At 54.6% G+C, this 19,632-nt stretch overlaps 4 protein-coding genes across 4 annotated transcripts; 2 read left to right on the forward strand and 2 right to left on the reverse strand.

Moving 5' to 3' along the window:
• Window positions 1-152: 152 nt before the first annotated feature.
• Window positions 153-2,701, forward strand: UCRPA7_7671 (putative amylase-binding protein; the record flags this gene model as incomplete). Its single annotated transcript, XM_007920198.1, has 3 exons — window positions 153-348; window positions 415-2,514; window positions 2,577-2,701. The coding sequence occupies 3 exons, from the start codon at window positions 153-155 to the stop codon at window positions 2,699-2,701; spliced, it is 2,421 nt and encodes an 806-aa protein (XP_007918389.1).
• A 1,264-nt stretch (window positions 2,702-3,965) lies between these two features.
• UCRPA7_7672 (hypothetical protein) lies at window positions 3,966-5,335 on the reverse strand (the record flags this gene model as incomplete). Its single annotated transcript, XM_007920199.1, has 2 exons — window positions 3,966-4,946; window positions 5,000-5,335. 2 exons carry the CDS (start codon window positions 5,333-5,335, stop codon window positions 3,966-3,968), a joined length of 1,317 nt encoding a protein of 438 aa, XP_007918390.1.
• Window positions 5,336-9,827: 4,492 nt separating this feature from the next.
• UCRPA7_7674 (putative 6-phosphogluconate dehydrogenase protein) lies at window positions 9,828-11,795 on the reverse strand (the record flags this gene model as incomplete). The annotated part of the gene is made up of 5 exons (XM_007920200.1): window positions 9,828-10,268; window positions 10,326-10,760; window positions 10,817-11,372; window positions 11,433-11,465; window positions 11,782-11,795. The coding sequence occupies 5 exons, from the start codon at window positions 11,793-11,795 to the stop codon at window positions 9,828-9,830; spliced, it is 1,479 nt and encodes a 492-aa protein (XP_007918391.1).
• Window positions 11,796-14,312: 2,517 nt separating this feature from the next.
• On the forward strand, window positions 14,313-15,446 carry UCRPA7_7675 (putative rna-binding protein; the record flags this gene model as incomplete). Its single annotated transcript, XM_007920201.1, has 1 exon — window positions 14,313-15,446. One exon carries the CDS (start codon window positions 14,313-14,315, stop codon window positions 15,444-15,446), a length of 1,134 nt encoding a protein of 377 aa, XP_007918392.1.
• Window positions 15,447-19,632: the final 4,186 nt, after the last annotated feature.

Raw genomic sequence — 19,632 nt, forward strand, 5'->3', positions numbered from 1 at the left:
GCTCTCTCTCTCGCTCCGAGCAGGACACTCCCTCTACAAATCATCAGCGCTTTGCCGATCTGGAAGCTACATATCCTCCTCCTTCGCTTCCTCCCGAGTATCGACATCACAAGAAGTCACATAAGCGGTGGAGAGAGAGAGACACAGCAGCCATGGCCTCCCTCAACCTCTCCATCAATGGGCCCTCAATCAAGAGCAGCTACCAGTCCGTCGTCAATGGCCCCGCTCCGTCATCAAGCTCCCCGACCTTCGCCCACTGGGCCCTCTTCTCCGTCCAGGCACCACTCCTAAATGCCTTCCAGGACAGCGGCGCAAAAGAGAGTATACTGAAGGTCGAATCCACAGGGGGTAAGCTTTCATCTCATGCCGCAGCCCTGTCTTCACAAACATCACTCTGACCACATTGTCGTACAGAGGGCGAGCTAGCCGACCTTGTTGAGGACTTCAACGAGGGTCGAATCCAATTCGCCTATGTCAAGGTCAAGGACCCCAACACCGGTCTGCCCAAGAACGTGCTCATCGCCTGGTGCGGAGGCGGTGTCCCCGAGAGGACCAAGGGCTACTTCACGAGCCATGTGGCTGCCGTTGCCAAGGTCCTCCACGGCTACCATGTCCAAATTACCGCGCGTTCCGACAGCGACCTCGAGCCAGCAAACATCATTCAAAAAGTCTCCGATGCTTCAGGGGCCAAGTACACCGCCGGCGGCTCAGCCCCTTCACCCGCCCCGGCCGCTCCTCCCGTTGCTAAGAAGCCCGTATTTACACCGACCACCTCCAGTACCGGTGGCTCATTCAACCCTCTTGTTGCGGCACGGAACCGAAGGAACGAGAACGTAGATGAGGATGGCTGGGGAGCAGATGCCCCGCAGGTTTCACGGACTGAGATCCAGAAGGTTGAGTCCGCTTACAAGCCAACGAAGGTGAATATCGCAGAGTTACGGGCGGGACATCAGGAGTCAACCAGATTCAACGGCTCCAGCAAACAAGATGACACCCCAAGCGACGTAGTTAGGGGCGGCTACCAGCCTATTGGTAAGGTCGATATTGCAGCGATCCGGGCCGCCGCCCAGAACAAGGATGATCTCCGACCCACGCCGGTAAAGGGGAGCTACGAGCCTGTCGGCAAGGTAGACATCGCCGCGATCCGGGCAAGGTCCCAGAAGCCCGCAGAAGAGGAGAAACCTGAATCCCCACGATCACAAAGCCTGGCCGACCGAAGCGCGGCTTTCAGCCAACCAGCCCAGTCCGAACGGCTCACAAGCTTGCCAAAGCCAAAGGTAGCCAACAAATTCGGTGGCGCCGGCTCTTTCACGGGCACCAAGGCACCAACTCCCGGCGGAATCGGTGGCTTTGGCGCCCCTGCTGCCCCTGCTGCTCCGCCAGTTGGCGCGGCCAGCCGAACATTTGCTGATCAAGGCGGCAAAACACCAGCGCAGATCTGGGCAGAGAAGAAGGCTAGAGAACGTGGCGCATCCGGCTCAGGAGCGGCTATTTCTCCTCCTGCGGCCTCTCCCGTCACTGCTCAGAAGAGTGGATCGGAATGGAAGAGCGGTTACAGCGGAAAGAGCTGGGCTGCCGTACAGACACCCGCCTACGGACGTGCTATCCCAGGCCAGAAGACCGGCGAGACTGAGCGTAGCGATCGTTCGGCTGAGCCTGAGCAAGCACCCACTTCCCCCGGCGGTGGAGTCTCTGCACTGCGCGATCGATTCAAGGAGGCGCCGCCAATGGGTGGTGCTGCTCCGGCTATCCCAAGGGCGGCCACTGGTGCCAGTGAAGACGAGCCCGCTCCGCCTCCGCCTCCCATGGCCAGTCGCCCATCAGGCCCAACAGGGGGCTTCGCTCTTCCTGGCCTCCCATCCCGGCCACCTCCTGCGGATGAGCAAGAGGAGGAGGAAGATTCTCGCGCTTTTGAAGAGCAATCTCGGGCCATCGAAGAGCGTGATCCCTCACCCATCCGAGTGGCCGTGCCCGTGCCGCGCACGGAGGAGCCCGAGTTCGAGCCACCCGCAGAGCGTCTTCCAGAGAGACCGATCCCTGTTCCTCAGATAGAACGAGAGGTGCCAAAGGAAGCGGAGCTGCCTCGAGAAGAGGAGTCCTTCGACCCACGAGCCGCCGCAGCAGCTGTTGCTACCGGAGCCTTCGGGCACCAGCAAGCTGAAGAGAGCCACGAGGCTGCCAGTGGAGGAAAGAGAGCAGTGATCCAGTACGACTACGACAAGGCTGAGGACAACGAGATTGATCTCAAGGAGGGCGACTACGTCACGAACATTGAGATGGTGGACGACGACTGGTGGATGGGCACAAACTCGAAGGGTGAGAGTGGCTTGTTCCCCAGCAACTACGTCGAGCTTGTCGATGACGACGATGAGGCTCCCGCTCCGGCCACCCAGGCGGCTGTCCCGCCTCCACCTCCGGCTGCCGAGCCCGAGCCGTCACCGGCCGCGCCGGCAGGAGGCGCTGGCGGGCCCACTGCAACTGCACTGTTCGACTACGAGGCCGCTGAAGACAATGGTAAGAAACCCCCTTTTCATGAGCTAATTTTGGAGGTGCACATGGCTAATAATCAGTGACAGAGCTGAGCTTCGAGGAAGGCGCTAAGATTGAAGATCTGGAGTTCCCAGACGAGGACTGGTGGTTTGGTCATTACAAGGGCAAGTCGGGCCTGTTCCCAGCCAACTACGTGCAATTAGATTCTTAGCATGTCATGGTGTAGGGTGGGCGAGTTGCATGAGGTTGTATGTAGAACCAGTGGGTATCGTTGGTAGATTCGAAAAAAAAGTACCTTATGCGCCAATGAAACTTATAGAAGACTTCAATGTTCGAGCTGTGAAATCCGTTGACCCTCGGGATATTTACTTGATGAGCTGCAGTCCGCATTCAGCCACTCAAGGAGTGTAATGCTGCTGATATGGTTTGATAGGCTTATTCTTGTTTCTGCCAAGCCTGGTCTCGGCAGACAGACCTCAAAAGTCTGTTGTCCAAAATAGCTTTTATATGAATGTCCTTTCAGACCAGGTTGGCTGTGATTGCTTATCTTCAGCACAGTTTGGCGACCGGACGGTTCATTCATATCAACAGCCTACTTCACATGAAGCAGTAGCCAAAGCAAGCTCCAATCTTAGATGCTGGTGTCCAATAATTTCTGGATATATTTATTCATACTATTAGCTACGTTCAAAGTACTCAAATCTAGTGGCTCCTTAAATGTACTTCTCATCGAATCTATTTATGTACTAGTGTAAGTAATGTTCAGCGTTGACCTTACCGTCTATGCTTCCAGCGAGAAGATTAGGTAGGCAATCAAGTTCAACATGGCTGTCTATGTACTCTGCCATGCTATCTAGCCTCTATCGGGCATTCAAAATTCTGTCAAGTATCGTCGACTCATGTTTCTCGAAAATAAGACGACTAAACCAACTTTGATCACAGGCGGGGCAGCTGTCAGGCCACAGACATTGTGACCTGACGGGGGCCGAAACAATCTGAGTTTCGGATGCCGGGACGGCATAGGTCCGGAGATCTCTCCGACCCCAGGCCAGGCTTGGCCATACAACCATGTTCGAGAAGCGCTACAGCACTTCTAGCACCATTGTAGATTGCATCCGCGAAGTATCGTGCTACGATACTGGATGTGAACGTAAAACTTATGTGATATTTTTCGAATCTCACAATATGTGCTATATACTAGACAAGAAGGTTACAGTTTGCCGGCCGTGAAGCTAGTCTTTCCCCCTAGCAGATGATCAATTCAATGCTCGCTCAACGCTCCTCAACTCTCTCTCCCGTACATGTGCTGATGTTGTCCTCCCCCTCTTGTTTCCCTCAGCTCCGAGTATTGTGCTGGCCATTGTAAACCGAGTGGCCATCTTCGACAGCTAGGAATTGTGCTCTGGAGGGTTGTCACAACAGCTTTGCTTTCGCAGACCTCCCCGGTGGTTTTCCTCGAGACCAGGCGGGGGCTCTTATAGCATCAACATCGCAAACAGTCCCATAGCAACAGACCCAGCAATGACGGAGAAAGAGCCATCGTATTGTGAACCGGCGTTGTTGGTCAGTGTTGACGTGTCGTTGCTTCCGCTGGGGATCGTACTGCCAGTCTGTGCCGCGCTGCTGGGCAGCGTCATCGTCATGACGGTCGTCTGGCCACCAATAACGCTCGTAGCCGTCGTCAGAGACTCGCCGATGCCGCTGGCACTCGAACCGGAAGAAGAGCCCAGGCCCGATGACCCATTGCTGCCCTCGGTCGGGAGAGGGATGAGGGACGAAGCGGTCTCGATAGTGCCAGGGAGAGACTGCAGAGACTCGTTTGGCGACGCACCAATACCTGCGGCTCCAGCTTCCCCTGAAGAGCCTGTGCCAGGGAGAGGTAGTAGAGTTCCCGCCGTACCCGCAGCGCTGGCGGAGCCGAGAGGGACGAGACCGTTGCTTGCCTGGGCGACACCAGTACCAAGCGGCGCAACACCTGCCACACCGGCAACTCCAGCCTCGGACGAGCTGTTGGCGAAAGTGAACGTTGGCGTGGTAGTCGCAGCAGGAGCCGCAACGCCAGCACCTCCAAGAGGAACCAGGCTCTGCAGGGTCGTCGACGAGGCCGAGGACTCTACCACAGCCGCTGCTGGTGTGGATCCGATGATATTGAAGCTCCCTACGTTGGCAACTGCTGTGGTCTGGGCAACCGCCGCCGCCGAAGTGAGCAGCGCCAGGGACGAGAGACTTGTGCTGGAAGACACGAGAACAACTCCTGCCCCCGTCTCAGATGTCAGAGCAACACTGGTGGATGATGATGCAAGTCCCTGCGCAATTGACGTCAGGTCTGCGAGGTTAAAAGTCGCCGTAGCAGAGCCAGAAGCACTGGTGGATGATGATGCAAGCCCCTGCGCAATCGACGTTAGGTCTGCGAGGTTAAAAGTTGCCGTAGCAGAGCTAGAAGCACTGGCAGCAGCCTGGTGATCATTTATTAGCGATATTCCCTGGTATCTGAACATTCTTAACTGACCGAATCGGTTGCAAGCCCAGGTAACGGCTGAAGCTGGCCAACTTGGCCGGTCTGCAGTCCCGGAAGTGGTTGAAGAGCACCGACGTTCGTCTGAATGCCAGGAAGAGCCTGCAGTCCAGTAGCAGCACCAACAGCCGCTGAGTTGGGCTCAACTGCAGCACTCACACCACCGCTGGAGACCGCCTCGGTGGAGTTGCCCGCCTTCAATGACTGTCTGTTGCCTTCCTTCGCGTTGTCACTCTTTCCATTGCCATTTCCCTCGCCATCTCCCTTTTCCGCAGCCACAGCCACAACACCGAGCAGGACCGTCACTAGGGTTTTCGTCGAGATATACATCCTTGTCCTTGTTTGTCGTCCCAGCGAACCAGTCGATATATCCAAGCTTTTGTCGTATTTTCTCCTCCAAGAAGTGAATTACACGGGTCCAGCTCGTTAATAAGCGAAGCAAAAAACGTTCCAGAAGTAAGGCGGTTAAAGTTGTATAAAGAATGTACAGAATAATACGCTGCCCTGCAGTCTCGAAATGAACGACTCGACGAAAGGAAAGCGGGAAGAAGAGAAGAGGAATTACCCAGGCAAGCTGGACGATGGAAAGAACGACAAGCAAGAACAGACGAGAGGAGAAGGAAGAAAACGATGGGAAAGCAGCCAAGACGGCGGGCTGGATATATCATGGCCTCTTTTGCCCCGATGATTTGCGACAGGACGAGTCTGAAGTCACTGCTACAGACGTCATCCTAACTTCTTGTGGTATAATGGGGCCCTGTGTCTGGTACCGACATGTCAACAGCTGGGCTAGACTCGCTGAAGTCTGCTGAGACGGGGGAGGGCCTTGCCCCAGACCAAGGGCTCTATTCTGTGGAACGCCGTGAAAAGGGACGTCTCATCATGGCGCGAGGCGGGAGAGCACGCCGAGACTGAGGTGCCTTGCATGGGAAACAGAGATGACCTCTAGCCAGTCAGAGGCTCGAGGAGGTGTGTCATCAAACACATGAGCCCAGGGCAACGGCTGGGACAGTCCACAAAGGCATGGCTCAATGGGTCATGAACTCATTGATGGTGAAGAGTGAAGGGGCCACACGGAAGAGAGCGGCAGCGAGATCTGAGGCTCTCCCCGGCTCGCAGGGGCTTAAGGTTGAAAATAAGCATGGCAACCATGGCCCACCTAGTAGCGTCGATATGCCAATGCTTGTCAGGGTGACAGGTACGGCTGGCTAGCTATTCATCCGGTTCATGCGACGACTGAGGCGACCACCGCTGTCTGGTCGCATTCATTGAGCCCACGCTATGATCAAGTGTGATCGGGGAGGCGCAGGGGTGTCAAGCTGCGGCCCTGACACACGGCCTTGCATCGATCAAACAGCCTCCTCTCTTCGTAAAGTCTAAGCGGTCTCGAATTTGCTGTTAAGGATGCGCCGGTGCTTAAGGTGAGCCACCTAACAGCTTGCATGCCCCAAACCATGAAGATTTGACACCAGCTGCATCTGAAGAATGTTTGTTGATGTGAGAAGTCGCCGTTGTGTTGAGCTTGAGAATTGTTAGCGCAACAGCTCTTTTGCCGTGAAGGGAGTTTCGGAGATTTACCCCTGTCTGGCAGTTGCCTCTGTTTCGGTTTCTACCTGTCAGCCTCAACACCTAGACGAGTTTACTTTGCTCCAAACAGATGGGAGAATGCTAAAAACGATTGTTCTTCAATGACCGGTAGTTAATGAAATTAACTTGATACACCTGATAGTACTATTACAAGACTCTGGCAATTGCCTGAAGCAAGGTGCCGAAATTCTGCTGACTGCGCATGTGCACTGTAGTGACCCTACCAGCCTCCATCAAATCGGCAATACGCCAGTTCTCGTCTAACGCCATTGTGAAGAGATCCAATATCATCTGTAGTCCTTTAACCGTGAACACTCCCATCAAAATTCCATGCCAGGAGCTACACTCCTGCAACGGAAATTTTCATTGCAAACTGAATGCGCTTTTTCGTTGATTCATATTACAAGCCGCCATCGGCTGGAGTATCGCCACCCTCATTGGATGCATTCACGCCGTGGAAAGCATCGCCAAAGGCGGAATCATCCATATCCAAATCTAGACTGCCACCAAGGTCCCCTGGAGTTCCCTCGATGGGAGATGGATCGTAACCTGCGAGAGCATCCCCGGCTGTGTCAAGGTCACCGAGAGAGCTGAAGTTGTCACCATCAAATGCCATGGACTCGGAGTCTCCTATAGCCGGAGTAGGGGCTGCTGACGCAGGCTTGCTTGTAGCTGGTTCGGGTTCTGGCTCTGCCTTCGGAGCTTCAGGGACTGGGGCTGGGGCCTCCGTTGCTGCATTTGGTGAAGCCGCCGCGGGAGAAACGCCTCCTTTCGGAACAACAACCCAGTCTCCAGCAGCCGCGTCCTGTTCGGGCGCAGGAGGAGACTCCTTAGGAGCTTCCGGAGCTTCAGTTCCAGACATGGCCACATCACCGCTTGCCTCAGGCTGGGCTTCTGCTGGCGCTGGCACTGGGGATGGAATATTCGCATCGGCTGGTGTGCCGGCAGCAGACGGAATGCCAGATAGATGGGCTTGCGGTGTCGGGAAATTATTGACAGGTGTACTAGTCGCTGAGAAGCCAGTATGCATCTGATCTAGCAGACCGGCAGCCGTTCCACCCATGTCGATATCCGAGTCGCCAATCATGATCCCGCTATTCTGTGACCCGGACTGAGATGGCTGTCGGGACATGGACGCGTCCGCACTCGGCGCAGCAAGCTCAGCTGCCACCGGTGGAGGCGGGACCGGCTCTGGCTCTGGGGCAGGTTCTTGATAACCTCCGTCTTGAACGCGGCGAACATCGTGAACGACTTCAGCGTGACGGCCAAGTGCTGACTCGACACTGGCGACGATCTCATCAACTTTCTTATGATGCTTGTTGTTGAAACGACTGATGCCCTCCTCGCCATCATCCTGTCTCCCTTCCAGCCGCCAGAACTCTGGACCTGTATCTTGCACGGCGGTACGTAAATCATGCTCTGCATGTTTAATAACCGAATTAGACTTGAACTTAGCCAGCATCCTCTCGTGACGAGCTTTCATTTGTTCAATCTCCACGTTTGTAGAGTCAATTTTCTCGTTGACTCTCTTGCGGAACTCGTCTGCCAGTCCAGCATCCAAACGACCAATGTATGGCTTCTTGGCGGTGTTCTCGTGAGAGCCAGATCCGGGTGCCTCAAAGATGCCCTGAGTCAAAGAGGACAGCTCGCCTTTCAACCCAAGACCAAGGTCCGCATGTACAATCTGGCCAACGGCGTAGGGAGAAGACAGTACTTCCTCCATATTCTCGTGATTTTGTCGGTAGCGAGCCATGCTTACTTCTCGGGGCGTCAGAAGATCGAACATGTCTCCTCGGAAAGTGTCCTCTTCGTCATCGTAAGCATTCTCGTGTGACGGAACAGGTCCCATGACATGTTGCTGAGGCGCCTGTGTTCCAGTTCTCGCTCGCTTAGAGGGATGAGCTGGTGTCGGGCCAGAGGGGTATGCCATCTGCTGGGGGACGCCGCGCGCATTGACCGGCGAGGCGTACAATGCCTGGCCTCTTCCCTCTCTTGGTAGAGGGATCTGAGGCCAGTTGCCTCGATCCGCAAGCATGAAGTCTTTACGGACGATCTGACCCCCCCTCTGTAGCTGCATGCGGGTTGACATGATGGCCTGGGTGCGTGGATCGTGGGGAATCATGTTAATCGGGATCCGCTCGTTGTTCTCGATGGGCCCGTAATGGACAACCCATAGCGCCGTATCTATTGAGGGTGGGTTCGGGCCGGTGTTCTTCGACGGAGTCAAGCGGAATCGTCGCCGTGAGTGTGTCGCGAATTGCTCGCCGGGGCGATACCCAGCTCTTTGGTACCAGGTCTCCAGGACCTATTGAAGAAGTTAGTCCGCTAGCATCAATCAATGAAGGGCGCACCCGTCACATACCGTGCCATCGCCCAGATCTTGTTGATAGTACGTCTCCCCAGATGCCCAGATATAGCCATCACTGGCAAACTCTGTCCCTAGCCGGCTCAATGGCTGCCAGGTAAGGAGGATAGTCCCATCTTGCGGCGCATCGAGGAAGGTCCAGAAGAACGGCGCAGTGTCGCGAGCAATCTTGGGAGCAGCATGCAACCACTTCGTCACCTCCTGAATGTCCACCCTTGTCATCAACGCATATCTGTAGGTGCTGATGAGGTGGATGTGTGGGAGCTGAATAGTCGCTCTATGTTAGCCTTGCGCGTAGAGATGCATCGGTGCAGACTGCAAGATTGTGATGCTCACCAATTTTTCATGGACATTCTGACTCGGGTCTGCGGCCGCCATGATGTGTGCGCCTCCAACGAGACTATCTGCCAAATCACAATCCTTATTGAGATGGTTTGAGAGAAAGCAGAGGGGCTCAATGAGTGTGTTGGCGCGCTTGGTGAAGGGTCACTTTTTACGCGAGCAACCGCTTGCGAAAACGCGAAGCTGGCTACTGGATCGCCAATGCGCCCGACTCACGTGATCAGACTATTCCTTAATCAGCATCCTGCAAGATCATCTCAACGACCCCAGCTCACATTAAGTCGCATTCACATTTCACAAGCAATGCGAGAGTGATTACTTGATTTACTATCGTATTGCTGATATGCTTTTCTACCTTATGACGCTGGTTGAGCCCAGCGACGAGGTATTAATGTCAGAGCGACTCATTCCACGATATTCAATCCGTGATGTTTGATGCTCAATCTATAATTCTACCTTACCCTGGTGATCTTTTCTCACTGCCTTATAATGTTCCCTCCACAGACTACCCCATTTCTAGTCTCCATTTTATGCCTGGTAGGTTGAGGCAGAGACATTGCCACCACGACCGGTCCAGTTGACGTGGATATCCTGGCCTTCGGGGTACTTGGCGCTGGCGAACTCGGGCTTGATTCTGAAGGTGTGAGCACCGAAGTAGTCACGCTGTCCCTGGAGCAGGTTGGCAGGGAGGTCCTTGGTGCGGTAACCGTCGAACCATGACAGAGCAGTGGAGAAAGCAGGGGTCGGGATACCGAGGAGAGCCGACTTGGCGACAACGTCACGCCAGCCAGGCTGAGCCTTGTGGATAGCCTTGGTGAAGAAACCGTCGAAGAGCAGGTTCTCCAGGTCGGGGTTGTTGCGGTAGGCCGCAGTGATATCCTTCAGGAAGACAGAACGGATGATGCAGCCACCACGCCACATCAGGGCAATGGAAGGCTTATTCAGCTTCCAGCCGTACTCCTTAGCGGCCTATAACAATGGTTAGTACAATTGCTCTTGTTGAATTTCCTTGGGTGGATCACATACCTCCTGCATCAGCATGAAGCCCTGAGCGTAGGAGACAATCTTGGAGGCATAGAGGGCCTGTTCGAGGTCGTCGAGGAACTGTTCCTTGTTGCCCTCGAAGGTGCTGGCGCGGCCGACGAACTCGAGAATGCCCGAGGCCTTTGTACGCTCATCCTTGATGGCAGACAGGCAACGAGCAAAGACGGCCTCACCAATCAGGGTGACGGGCATACCGAGATCCAGGGCGTTGACGGCAGTCCACTTGCCAGTACCCTTCTGACCAGCCTTATCCAGAATCTTCTCAACGAGTGGGGTGCCATCGTCATCGTTGAAGTACATGATATCTCTGGTGATCTCGATCAGGAAGGAGTCTAGGACACCCGTGTTCCACTTGGTGAAGACATCGCCGATTTCCTTGTTTGACAGGCCCAGGCCACGCTTCATGATGTCGTATGCCTGTGATGTGATGATTAGTTAAGCCATGGGAGAGGGGGATGTGGTGGATTACTAACCTCGGAGATCAGCTGCATGTCACCGTACTCAATACCGTTGTGCACCATCTTGACGTAGTGGCCAGCACCCTCGTCACCGACCCAGTCGCAGCAGGCCTCGCCGTCGCTCTTAGCAGCGATGCTCTGGAAGATGTCCTTGATGTAGGGCCATGCCTCCTCGTGGCCACCGGGCATCAGAGACGGGCCGTAGCGGGCACCCTCCTCACCACCGGAAACACCGGAGCCGACGAAGCGAAGGCCCTTGCCAGCCAGGTATTGGGTTCTCCTGTTGGAGTCGGGGAAGTGAGAGTTGCCACCGTCAATGATGATGTCTCCCTTCTCGAGCAGAGGCAGGAGGGTCTCAATCCAGTCGTCAACAGCCTTGCCGGCCTGGACAAGGAGCATGACACGGCGGGGCTTCTTCAGCTTGGACACGAACTCCTCGGTGGTGTGAGCGCCAACAATGGGCTTACCCTTGGCCTCGTTGGCCAGGAACTTGTCGACCTTGGAGACTGTTCGGTTGAAGGCACAGATGGTGAAGCCGTGGTCGGCCATGTTCAGGATCAGGTTTTGGCCCCTGTGTCATCTATGAGCATCGTATTTGGCGGGCAGAAGGGGCTATAGGGATAGAACTTACATGACAGCCAGGCCGATGAGGCCGAGATCAGCACTGGCAACAGCGTTAGCATGCCCTCGACTAGAATTGTTGGATGCCCCGCCAATGGCCGAGTTGACCAGGCGAGCGCTGGAGGCACTCAGCTGTGTGCAGAGACAGGGGGAGAAAGAAAACGCAGCATTGCTCCAAAATCAGGGAGAAGATGGCCCAGGAGAGGCACCGCCGGCAAGAAGGGACTTCCCTGACTGCTTGCTTTGGGCGACTTGGCCCGGACTCCGGCAGCAGGAGACACCCGCGCGTTGGCGGGGTGTGCGTGAAGTCATCGCGAAATGTCTCATAGGAGGGGAAGGTGGGGTAAAAGAGGACTTACACTGCGCCAGACATGATGCTGTCAATTATTGGTGGGGTGAATCTCTAATGTGTGGTGATTGGGAGAAGCAGGTAGTTGGATCTTGAAGCTCGCGATGAAGGGCTTCGAACGATCACAAGGAGGGAGGTGGAGCGGGTTGGGAGTTTTGTTTGGTTTGGGGAGAAGAGAGAAATTCTCAAAAGAAAGCTGGGAGCGAGAGATTGATCTCCTAATACACTCATCAGTGGACGGACGAGGCCTACTAAATTGCTAGACGGATGAATTCGCTAGGTTGATTAATGGCGGGGCCTGAGTAAGCTCCGGCCCTCACACATTGCCCGCTCACTGGTTGCAGTGCTTCAGCCTAACAGAGCCAAAGTATCTAGGGAGTTGCTCCAGGTCACTCACACTGACTCCTAGATTCGGGCCAGGTGCATGCGAACGAAGCGCTGCATGGTTTGTTTGCTGTCGAGACTCGAGATAGCCTCACGACAATGCTACGACACGTCTTTAACGCCTCCTGCCAGGGCCTGCTGAGGCTTCTATTGGCCGTGCAATTCAGAATGGGATGACGAGCGGAGCTTCTTCCACACCGGCAGCGTTCCAGGGAGGCATTCAAACCTCTACTGTTAGACCTGTCGTCTCCATGTTTCGTAAACCCCCAAGGTCCACGGAGCAACGACGACTCCAAAGGCTGGTCTGGACCTCGCGGTACTTGATGCCCACCCGGAGTACCTGAATTCCTCAGAGCTCTTCGGAGGAGAGGCAACCTGGGTCCTGAATAGAGGTGGTTTGCAAGATAAGATGACATATTTCGCCTCTCCTTACCATGTCTCCGTTTGCCTGTTCGTAGTAAGAGGTCCTCCGGCCCGGTGAGAAGACCGGAGAAGGAGCCAATGTTGAGGCCCCAACCCCTCCACTGTGGTTTAGGCTACCTGACCTGCAGCAAACCAGGCCGCACCCAGGGCTGCGTGGGCTGCCGTCCACCCCCAGCGCAAGCACAAGCCCAAGCCCAACCGGAAACTTCACGAGGCGCTACGGGGAGTCTTGACGGAAATGACGGGGAAGACCAGGAGGCTAGCCCCGATAGTGATCCGGGTTTTCGCTGTTGACGCAGATTTCCCGTGCAAGAAAATGGCGCTTCTGGGTCAGTCATGGCGCTCAATGACTCAATCGCACCGACCCACCTCCACCTCCCCTCCCATTCCCATTCCCATTCCCATCAAGGTTGTTGTCTTGTCACAGACCCTCAGTCCGTTGCGCTGTCGCAACGAGGCCAGGAGTCCGGGCCAATCGGCGCGTCCCATGGGCCGCGATATCGCAGACTGTACCCTTCCAAAGCCCTCGTCGCTTCTTCTTGGTCATATCTCAGTAGTGCCATCCGAAACCAGCGCAAGGCTGCCTACAATGACCTCAAACATTTGCCTCCTGACTCGCACGGAGACGCCCCAAAAGAGCCTCGTGAGGGATACCTAGGTAGTTGGAGGGGTTACTGCTACCCCGCCAAGAACTGATAGTGATGCATGGCGGAGTTAACTCCGACCTGTTATCGATAAGTCGCTGATGAGCAGATCCGTAGTATGACAGATCAATGTAAACCAAGTCGGCAGCGTGTGTAAGCGTCTATTTGTTGATTCGTCCATCGCACCCCTGGATTGGGGAAAAGGACCTGTGATGTTCGGCTTCGGACTTGATATGCCATGATCCCGTGCGCTACTGATCAAATACCAGCTTGTTGTTCCTAATATGATGATCGACTGCGTGAGTCAACCCTATCATGAAGGTCGAGACGTACTGAAGAACGACGTCTTACCAGTTTATGGACCAGAACATAGCCTGGCGGTGGTTCTGTGTATACTTGGAAGCTGTGTTCGGCCGAGACTCTTCACGCAAGTAGGTGTACAATGTACCTGAGGAGAGGATGCACCTACGTAGGTACCTTAGCAAATGAAATGTGATACCCTGAGACACAACATCAGAGATGGCGTACTATATATATTTCACCATCATCATATACCGAAATAAAAGTTACTTGCAGATGACAGGTAGCATGGATTGCACCCTCAAGTGGTCACTAGCAACTTTGATACGAGTAGGGAGTATGCGAGGGTGATCAACCATGTGTCAATGTGAAGATAAGCTGAAAAAAGGAGAGCGACCCTAACAGCCGGTCCATTAGTGTAGGGGCTATCACATCGGAGTATGTTCAAACCGTAATTTCTCTAGGCGCATTTCGATACTAATCCAGTAACAGTTCTGATAACATCCTGACTTCCGGTAACGCTGGTTCGATTCCAGCATGGACCTTTTTTTATTACGTAATTTTTGACCTTTCTTTTTTTTTTTTTGGCCAGCACTGACTTCGTTCCAACTCTTGCTTGCTACACTATCACCACCACTATAATCAACAAAGGTGACCTTTACCTACGCCACCAGCCCGCCTGTCACGATCGCTCAAGGACCTCACAAGAGCAAAGTCTCAAGAGACCTAGCTCACAGGTACGTGAATTTGCCGAAGATCAAGCCGTATCAAAAACGCAGTAAAATTCATCATGTCCTATCCCGGCGCTCCAGGTGTCCCGAACAACGCCTCACACCCTTCTCTCCCGCCACGACCACCGGCAGCTGCTAAGAGCGGCGGCGGCGGATTCAAATCGAGTTTTTCTCCCGCGGCGTCGTCGTATTCAGGGTCGGCTTCGTACTCGAGCGCGCCAAGCTACAGCTCTGCGCCAGCTCCTGCAGCACAATATGGCGCCGCACCGAGCAACTACTCGTATCCCCAGGCCGCGCCCGTAGGCGGTGGCCGGGGCGGCTATCAACAGCCTTCTACCTCGTCCTATAACAACTACTCTCAACCGCAGAGCTACGGTCAGCAAGCCGGAGGCTACTACGGTGCCCCCGCGACGGGCTCCTACAACACGCCACCTCAGATCCGCAACCCTTTCCCAGCCCCCGGCGCAGCGACCGCGACGGCGGCTTCACAGAATCCCTTCGACCGCAATGACCCCAACTACGACCCGGACATGGCAGCGCAGATCGCGCAGTGGCAGAGCGCTTATCTGCCGAAGGAGGGCGCCGAGACCACGGCCAGCAAACCGGCCGGCGGCGTGACCGCGGGGCCGACGTTCAACGCCGAGGCAGCGGCCAAGGCCGCAGCAGACGCGCAGGCGACCTCGAACGAGAAGAAGAAGACGGTGTACCGCGAGGGCGGCGGCAAGAAGTGGGCGGACGACACGCTGCTGGAGTGGGACCCGGCGCACCTGCGGCTGTTCGTGGGCAACCTGGCGGGCGAGGTGACGGACGAGTCGCTGCTCAAGGCGTTTGCGCGGTGGAGGTCGGTGCAGAAGGCCAAGGTGATCCGCGACAAGCGCACCAACAAGAGCAAGGGCTTCGGCTTCGTCAGCTTCAGCGACCCGGACGACTTCTTCCAGTCCGCCAAGGAGATGAACGGCAAGTACATCCAGAGCCACCCCGTGGTCGTGCGCAAGGCCAACACCGAGATCAAGCCCCAGGTCGCCAAGGACGCCCACAGCAGGGGCAAGAACCACCACAAGAAGGGTAACAAGAGCGGCAACGGAGGAGGCAAGGGCGATGACGCTGGCTATGAGCCTCATCTTGGTGCCATGGGCGGCGGCATCGTTAAGCCAGGCCAGAAGACGAAAGGCGGCCTCCGGTTGCTGGGTTAAGATGGCTCACGCAAGATTTCTGTACCTTCGTGTATCTGCATGGCGTTAAGGAATAAAAGGTATACCCGCTTGCAAAAGTGGATAGTCTACAAGAGCTCATAGGTAGATTTTATACAAGGCTTGTACTATTTGCACATATTATAAAGTTCTAATCTCCCCGTAACGTGATGCCATTGAGTGACTTTGAAGACATAAAACATTTTATAGGTTATATCGGGACTACGGCGTCTAGAAGTAAATTCGAAGTGTTCAGTGCGATCCTCATGTCAAGGTCATCACACTCAGGTAAAAGAATTGCGCTGGGAGACGACTCCCAGTCCCTCTCACTCGTATTTTTCTATCAGCTATGACCATAGATTATCCGTGTCCTTCTCTTTCCCCCAGATACAAAGAGACTCTCAGTGAGCGCAAGATTTTGCTTCTCAAACCTATGACCCCCACCCGCCATGCGATGGCCCCAATGATCCTTTCCTTTATGTCTAGTAGCACAATCCGGTGTATATGTGTAGAAAAATGCTGAGCCCGTTGCATGTTGGGCGGGTATCTTAATTACATTATTCAGAAAGAAAGCTGAAGCGAGTATTTGCTATATCAAGCACGACAAGCAATCAATCCTCCCGTTCTGATTTGTGTCTGTCGTCGTCCGTGCTGGGCGGCGACGTCTGTGGCCGGGGGATCATGTCTCCGTCGACAGTGACCAGGCTGCTCTCGAGGTCGTCCGTATTGTTGAGCAGACCAGCTTCCTCGCCGCTCTCGTCCTCGTCGCCGCTGCCACTGTTGCTTGCAGAGCCGACGACGTGGTCCATGTGGCCGCGGTGCACGTCCTCCTGCGCGTCCTCGCGCATGCGGGTGATCTTGATCCAGTTGTAGGCGATGATGGCGCCGAGCGTGACGAACAGGCCGGAAATGTTGATCGGCGTCAGCTTATCGTCGAATACGAGCGTCGCCGTGGAGATCGTCACGACCTCCTTAAAGATGCCCGCAATAGACAGCGTCACCACGGAAGTGCGCTGAAGCAGCGCAAACTCACATGCCGTCATGAGAAAGGCGATTGTTCCGGGGAAAAGGATGAGGAAGGGCGTGGTCAAAGCACCCCACTCAGCCGCAAGGGTCTTCAATCCTTCTATGAGGGCTGGGAACCCCTCCACTGGGATGGCGATACAGATCAAGGTGAAGAACATCACTGGCGCCAGGAAGAAGATGCTGGAGAAGGGATTGGAAGTTGCCGGATTTCGAAGTAGGAGAATCTGTGTTAAGCCCCACCGGAAGCCAGAGAAGAAGGCCGCTGATATGACGAGAATGAAACCGCCGAGCTTGAACTCGACCTCGCCCGCAACCATCATGATAACGCCAAAAGTCATGGTAGCAATGATTGCCACGAGCTTCCATGTTGGCGCCTCGAGTCTAAACAAAAAGGCGAAAAGTAGTACAAACGCTAATGAAGATGATTTGCACATAGCTAGGTTCTTGAAGTTAACGTTGTGATTTCAGCCATCAGGGACGGCGGCGCTTACTGTAAAATGTGAGAGTAATGAACCTCAAGGATGTATTCCCCAGTCCAATATCAAGGCCTGTGGCGGCGCCGCAAGGCCCAATTCGTGTCAAGTAAAACATTTTGGTCATGAGAGGCCGGTCGGTCTCTGGCTCGTGTCTGGACTGGCCCATATCTGATATATGCCCGGTGCCATTGTGTGGTCGTAATGAGGGTACGAAGTAAAGAACTAGAGAAGCAAGGGAAAACTGGACGAGCATGTGAACGGCGGTCGTAAAAAGGGGAAAGGGAAAGTCCAGGCGACTGTCGTCAAACATCCATTTGTTGTACTGCATCGGTGTCAGCAAAAATGTGCCTCGGCGAGTAAGCCGAAGAGGGCCAACTCACAAGTGAGATGCAGAGAGAGAACAGATACCAGAGGCCGATCAGGATGCCATTGACAACCAGTTTCCTCACTACATTTTGGTCTGCCTCTTTTCTCTCTTCTGCTGTGATCTTGTCACGGACAATTCTCTGGTCTAGGAGCGTGTTCCGCCGCCTCTTCTTCGTCTTCCGTCTTTTGTCGTGCTTCGTCAGACCAGTCTCCTCATCATCGTGCAAATCCTCTTCAGACAAACTGTCTTCTCCGGCCTGATCGACTCGGCGGCCGTCGCTCTCCTCGCCTTCCTCGGCGATCTTGGGTTCCTCGCCAAATCCGGGCTGATCCCTGATCGATTGGCCTCTCGGTCTCGTGCCCCGGGTGTTAGTAGCCGGAGCAGCGGGATTCAGCAAGCTGCTCCTCCGCCGGCGGTGGCCAGCCGGGTTGATGGGGTCCATCTCTATTTCCTCGCCGTAGGGACTCCTGCTGGAAGGGCCAGCATCTGCAGAGGTGGCCACAGATGTGTCCAGGCGGATTGAGGCGTTGGGGGGTTGTGGATATGCTCCTGAAACGGTCGCGTGTGGTGTCGAGGACGAGGGTAATGCTGACGGCTTGGCGAGAGGGTTTTGCAAGTCGAGGGGGGCTCGGGACGGCAGGGAGTGAGGTTGAGCGGAAGAGGATGGGTTGGGCGAGGTCGAGGAGGAGGAAGCAGAGGAAGAAGGCATTTTATTTACTTCATATCACTAGCGTCAGGGAGGAGAAGAAGCAAGAGGAGTCATGGCAGAGGATGGAGCGGCATCCATGGCATGGGCATGGCATGGGCCTGTGTCTCTTGCATGCGATCATCATTTGCCCAGGTGGCATCGCGCCAAGGGTCGGTCCCGTCTCTGGGGAAAGATGAATTATGGGGCGTGACCGCGTCTCACTGGCGCTTGCCTCACAGGCACACAGGTACTTGCAACACCCTCCAGCTAGGGTGCCTCACTACGGTACCTGGTAAATCCACTGTCCTCCCCTGAAGGACCCTGACCGACACTTCGGCTCCTGTTTATGCGTGCATGATTACACCAGGTTGAGTAGCAGGAAGCATGCCATTTGTATTTTCTTTAACTTATCATAATGGAGGATTATATCAAGCAATGGAAGAAGCAAGAAAGAACCGAGACTAATGAGCAGATAAATCGGTTATATGTGGTATTCGGAGAATAGCTTGTCCAGTCGGCCTGCGAAACAAGTAATGGTTTATGCCAACCTCGAATAGTAAACACAGCCCAAGCCATCGTCGACTCGCCCCAATGCTGGATAATATTCCACTAAACAGCGAGTGAAAGTTAACAAGGTTAACTGAGCAGCGATGCCATAGGCCATAGGGCGGTTTCCTTGACTGCCGGGACAAGGTCTCCCGGAAGGTCTGGAAAGTGCATTGTGGCTTTGTTAGCTCCCATTCCCAGCCATGTGATCTCAGTCAGGAGTCAGTGCTACATGTACCATCGAGGTGGTCCAGCTGGCAGTGCCGGCCAGAGCCCAGACGACACCATTGATCTCTAGCCCGGCTCTCGGTTCCTCGATCAATCTTCAGAAATGATGATGATGTCAATTGAATTGCTGTCTCATGGAACGCGAGGCTCCCTTGATGGCGAAGCCTGTGAGGCCTGTTATCCTGAACACCGGTATGCTGCTGCTGTTATATCGAATGCTCCATACATGTGCATTGGATTGAACTAGATGTCTGGCCGCTCGCGCTGTACTCGATAGCTCCAAGGTCCTCGGCTTCGGGAGATTGGCGTGAGAGGGTTCTTACTCCAGTTAGTCCGCGACCTGAACCCACTGATGACTATACCATGTGGAGCAGCCTGCTCTCATCGATCGACTTTGTCTTACAGTAGAGCGATGAACTCATAGGAGAAATATCCGGGCGAGCCGTAGCATCCCAAGAATCGGCGTTTGAGGTGCATGGACTTACTGCACTCCGGGATGCCTGACACTTCTTCTCCTTACCCCAAGCTTTAACTGAACCTACTCTACTGTACCACAACTTGCAGACGGGCCACCTCAAACAGTGACGTCCGTCAACCTCCAATAAAGCTCAATCGTCTACCTCACCTACCTACCAATTTAACTACCTTAGGTACCTAGCCATAGGAGGTATATCCAGCGCGTCTGCCAAGCAATAGCCTATTGGATGCTGAATCCAAGTGTGCCAACCACTTAAGCTCAAGTAGAGCTTTGAAACACAAGGTACAAATCCGCGATGACTTCCCTTGTTGTACCATACCAATGCTCAAAGCTCAAATCACTGGTCGCTTACTCATTCTCCCGCGCCTAAGCACACAACT

The sequence above is a fragment of the Phaeoacremonium minimum genome (assembly GCF_000392275.1).
Source record: "Phaeoacremonium minimum UCRPA7 unplaced genomic scaffold PA7_03_scaffold_541, whole genome shotgun sequence".
Classification (NCBI taxonomy): Eukaryota; Fungi; Ascomycota; class Sordariomycetes; order Togniniales; family Togniniaceae; genus Phaeoacremonium; species Phaeoacremonium minimum.